The sequence below is a fragment of the Sinocyclocheilus anshuiensis genome, unplaced genomic scaffold (assembly GCF_001515605.1).
Source record: "Sinocyclocheilus anshuiensis isolate Anshui unplaced genomic scaffold, SAMN03320099.WGS_v1.1 scaffold252, whole genome shotgun sequence".
Classification (NCBI taxonomy): domain Eukaryota; kingdom Metazoa; phylum Chordata; class Actinopteri; order Cypriniformes; family Cyprinidae; genus Sinocyclocheilus; species Sinocyclocheilus anshuiensis.
The window spans coordinates 2,028-7,068 of NW_015554095.1; the positions used below are offsets into that span (position 1 = coordinate 2,028).

General features: G+C 38.1%; 2 protein-coding genes across 2 annotated transcripts in view; both read right to left on the reverse strand.

Annotated features, from left to right (window-relative positions):
* Nucleotides 1-3,036: 3,036 nt before the first annotated feature.
* LOC107669482 (voltage-dependent T-type calcium channel subunit alpha-1G-like) lies at nt 3,037-3,840 on the reverse strand. The gene is made up of 2 exons (XM_016461722.1): nt 3,388-3,840; nt 3,037-3,304 (listed from the first exon to the last, which is right to left on the reverse strand). The coding sequence occupies exons 1-2, from the start codon at nt 3,635-3,637 to the stop codon at nt 3,045-3,047; spliced, it is 510 nt and encodes a 169-aa protein (XP_016317208.1). The 5' UTR covers nt 3,638-3,840; the 3' UTR covers nt 3,037-3,044.
* A 1,050-nt stretch (nt 3,841-4,890) lies between these two features.
* Nucleotides 4,891-5,041, reverse strand: part of LOC107669467 (voltage-dependent T-type calcium channel subunit alpha-1G) — a 147,408-nt gene continuing 147,257 nt past the window's right edge. Inside the window, exon 36 of the mRNA XM_016461705.1 lies at nt 4,891-4,935. Coding sequence (XP_016317191.1) covers nt 4,891-4,935 — 45 coding nt within the window. The remainder of the gene's footprint in view (nt 4,936-5,041) is intronic.

Consider the following 5,041-nt stretch of genomic DNA (forward strand, 5'->3'; position numbering starts at 1 on the left):
CATTGCAGTGGCTTAGTACTGTAATCACGCGCTTTGCTGTAATAATACAGGGAACCACTCGTTATAAATCTCCTAACTGTGATATTTTCAGAAATAGATGTCGCATTTTTTTCATCTGAAACGTGCTGCGATTTATATTCCAAAGCCACTCATATAATGCAAAAACACTCAAGCAAGCAAAACACGTGCAACGCGTGCACGTATTTGTACTGATGCAGAATAGTGCCGAATAGTACAGCCTAGCGCATTTCACACAAGCTGCTAGATTCACTTTTGCCAGAAAGTCGTGTATGCCTAAGGTTAAAAATAAATGACGTTTATAGTGAATGCCCCTATAAATGGTCTTATTTTGACGATTTAGTTTTAATCCAAATGATGCGTGTGCTAAGTGAGTAAACATCAAAGATCACACAACATAATTTCTCTCTCTCTCTCGCTCTCTCTCTCTCTCTCAGTAACTTGTGCATTGTTTTACTTACTTGTTTTTGACGTATCCGACCGAACTACAAACTTTCCAGTGATGTCTGTGAGAAAGGAATATTCACTCGACAAGCTCGCGCATCTGCGCCGCCGCGCGCTCAATCCACTCAGCGTGCTTTGTTTATCAGCTCGCGCACATCAGCTATACAGGCGTTAATACTGAATGTTTAACATTATATTCATTGCATACATATACTTCGTAGACATCCTTAATCTCTTATAACTCCATTCTGCTGTCTGTTGTTCTGTTGTTGGCGTTTCTTTGTCTGAATATGGCGCTTATCACATACTGTGTGGTATCGGCGTTTGGTATCAGGGCATTTTAACGAGTACGAGCACGAGTACAGGAGACCGGTATCGGGCCCGATACCGAGCATCCCTACTAATGCCCACAGAAGATATCAAAAGCATTGGAGATTTCGGGCAAATAAGGCAATCCCCAATTCACTTTACTATTCTAAATCCGCGATGCTTGATGTTGTATTCTCACATACATGAACTAGGAAAACTGCTTGCTGCTGCTGCTAATGCTATTGCTGTTATATGAACAAGACATGCTTAGTAATTACTCCTCATGCGAATAACCTGCGCGTAGTTTTACAACTTGTATGTTTTCTAGTTTAAAAATGCAAATCTGACGAACGCAATAATCCACTGAATCAGTGTGAAGACCGTTTACTTATCTTAGCTGTTTAGTTTCAGATAAACTCTGAAAGCGCGCTGCAGGAATCTCTAGTGAATGCTAGCCAGCCATATAAATGCAAGGCAGTAAGCTCATTGGCTGCATATGCAGCATGAACCAATCAGCTTGTGCCAAGTCGTTTAACTCTCTGAATATCATCAGTTACATTAACAACCTGTCAGCCTGCACAATCTAGAGTTTCATGACTGAACTATATATATATCACGATATAGTTATTTGTTCTTTAATGAGGTTTTTACGATATCAGTTTTTGATACCATAGAATTTTCATAATTCTTGTCACTACTGTCAATATCACAGAAAAAAACTAATACAAGCCTAAAAAAAAAGAAAAGAAAGAGAAAAACTCAAGATAACTGAAGATAAGTAACTAATTACAAGCAACAGGACAAAAAACTACAACTACAATAAATAAAGTGATTTAGTCAAGAGATTTTCTCTCACTGCTGTTTGATTAACAATGACAGACAGGAGGAATAACAGGCAGCTTCCTATTTAAGATCGAACATCCGGATGCAATATACTGTTACACATGTATTTTCTTTCTCAGCTGTTTACTTTCACTTAAGACCTAAATGACTGTGTTTACGAGGATACTTGCAAAGATGGACATTTTGACACATACATGTGTGTATTTAACTATTCAAGGCCTATAAAGCGGCAAAAATAATCCGTTGGCTCGTCTGGCTGCTGGGGGTCTGGGGGATCTGCTGGAGCTGTGGTCTGAGAGGCATTAAAAGAGATGCAAGTCAAGGTGAGAGCTGGTACTTGTGTTTGGAGCATCAGGGGCCCTTATGAACACATGGACGTACACGCACACACATTGTACCTAATACATAGAGGTTGGACTGGTTAGCATACAATGAAAGGCAAACATCACTGTGCACTAGACACAGGGAGGAGACTGATCAAGAAACATGTTCCCATAAATCATGTTGTATGAATGCAAATGCATATTTCTTATATGAATATGTACATCTAATTAATTTTTCATATCAATGTATTGTATACTGTATATACATTTAAATTACAGATGAAAGTATGAACATTCGCTATAATTTTTCTTTTTTTTTTCTTTTTAGTGAATTGCCTCATCCAGTTCACAAAACCGAATGATTCATGAATCAGATTGAATCAGACACACTGACTCCGTTTGGAAATTTTGGTCTGTTAATCTGTTAAATGAGTCTTAAGAACCAAAAATTATGATACTTTTTGGTATTTTTGTCTTAAGACCTAAATGACTGTGTTTACGAGGATACTTGCAAAGATGGACATTTTGACACATACATGTGTGTATTTAACTATTCAAGGCCTATAAAGCGGCAAAAATAACTATACATATTAATAAAATTTCACGTGCACATGTCTCTCCGACAGTGCGCGCAAGCCGTGCATATAGCGAAATATGTTCTCTTTCACTGCGGATTGCATTTCAACGGCTTAAAACCACTTGTTTTTAAACCACAATCCTTAAAAACGTGTGCAAGCGCAAGTTTTTGTGAGCACGTAGCACAGCAACGTCACATGAGGGTGTAACCGCGATTGAGACGATAGTCCAAAATTTGGTTTATTTGTGTCTACCGGTATATTGCCCACCCCTAACTGTTATTATAAATTGTAATAATATTCTACAATATTACTATTTTTACTCTTACTTTTACTTAGATTTTTGATCAAATAAATGCAGCCTTGGTGAGCTATAGAGACATTAAAAAAAAAAAAACTTACTGACCCCAAACTTTTGTGTACTTTTTTGTACACAAGTTGAATATATATAAAAATACTGTATGTATCAAGGCAGCTCAATAAGGTTTGGAACAGAGCTACTACTATGTGCAATCAATAAAACTAGAGTGCATTAACATGTGAAAATAGAAATAGTCTCTGTAAGCAAAACACATTTCAAAGGAAGCAGTGAAAGGACTGAGAAGACTGAACCTGAGCTCACCTGTCTGCGTAGGGTTCGTGAGAGAGAGTGTGCCCGGCGAGGTGGGGGGATTCGTGGGATGCTCTCTGAATCTGATAAGCTATGAGGACTGATCGGTCTGAACAGATCAGTGGGCACAGTCAAGTGCAGTGTGGGTTCTTCTGTTTGAGACTGGATAGAGCCTGTAGACCCTGTGTGAGGAGACATTTTTCTATTACATTTCATATTGCATCTGCATTTTAAACAAATTCAGAAATAAATTGCAGTGTTCTACCTGTCTGAACGAGTTGAGGTGAGGTTGTGTGGGTACTGTGGGTTGAGTTGGGCTGCAGCGGCAGGAACATGTAGCTGTCATTGGGCAGAGAATGTGTACGGCCCACTGAGGTCTTCTTCACGTACAGTAAGTGCTCATCCGTTGGCTCGTCTGGCTGCTGGGGGTCTGGGGGATCTGCTGGAGCTGTGGTCTGAGAGGCATTAAAAGAGATGCAAGTCAAGGTGAGAGCTGGTACTTGTGTTTGGAGCATCAGGGGCCCTTATGAACACATGGACGTACACGCACACACATTGTACCTAATACATAGAGGTTGGACTGGTTAGCATACAATGAAAGGCAAACATTACTGCGCACTAAACGTAGGGAGGAGACTGATCAAGAAACATGTTCTCATAAATCATGTTGCGTAAGTGCAAATGCATATTTCTTATGAATATGCACATTTTATGAATTTTTTTCATATCCATGTATTGTATACTGTATATACATTTAAATTACAGATGACTGAAAGTATGAATATTTGCTATCAATCATTTTTTTGTAATTTCTTTTTAATGAATTGTCTCATTCAGTTCACAAAACTGAATGATTCATGAATCAGATTGAATAAGACATACTCCATTTGGAAATTTTGGTCTGTTAAATGAGTCTCAAGAACCAACTTTATGATACATTTTTGGTGTTTTTGTGTCCTTTTTTGAAGTAACACTCTTCAGAATTTCTAATTTTTATGGAAAAAAAAATTGGAATGAGGTGAGATTAGTAAACAATAGTAATTACAGTACTATTAAATAACAACTGGACTTTTTTTTAATTTATGGTGAATTTTTCCTTGAAATAACACTCATGCAAGTCCACATAATCTTACACACAGATTTAATTTGTTTTGTTAATATTTCTCGATTATATTCTGATCATTATTTGTGATTAAATGTGTTTTGAGTAAATTTGCTCCCTTCCACTTTATAGTATTTAATCATTCTTTGTGGGTAACATTTACATACCCATTAAGATTTATGGTGGCATTTTTATCCTGCTTTATGGACATTGTGAAGTTATGCACATCTCAGTGAACATTGTTCTGCCTTTTTTCATCCACATAAATACAACAGAAAAATGAAAACAGGCTGGATCTAGATCTCACTCATCTGAGAAATGCTATGTGTAAATTATTTATGGATCTATGGGCATATTTCTGAGACAATGAATATGAATTCAGTTGCGAGGTGACAGAAACCATCAGCCTCCTCCCTTCAGAAGCTGCGCCCAGAGCCTGTACTACTGTAGCTGGCAGACAGCAGAAGCCGACCCCATACCACACTCCTATATTCTTACAAGAAGCATGGTACTAGGGAGAAACTTCACTTTTAATACACAAAAGATAAGACATAAATAAAACCATGAAACAAAAACAAAGAGACACCGGTAGATATGCAGACCGATAGATTGAGGATGCAAACAGGAACATCTAAAAAGTATGAAGAGACTAGATGGAGAAGAGATTCAGAAATGGCCTTTAGACGTGTGGGAGGAAGAATGGGGACATAGCTGCAGAACAGGAAAGGAGCAGATTGACAGGCAGTAATACTACTCTACTGGACTGGACTGGACCATACAAACACCAGGCTGGTGCAAAATGTACAGAGAGAGGGAA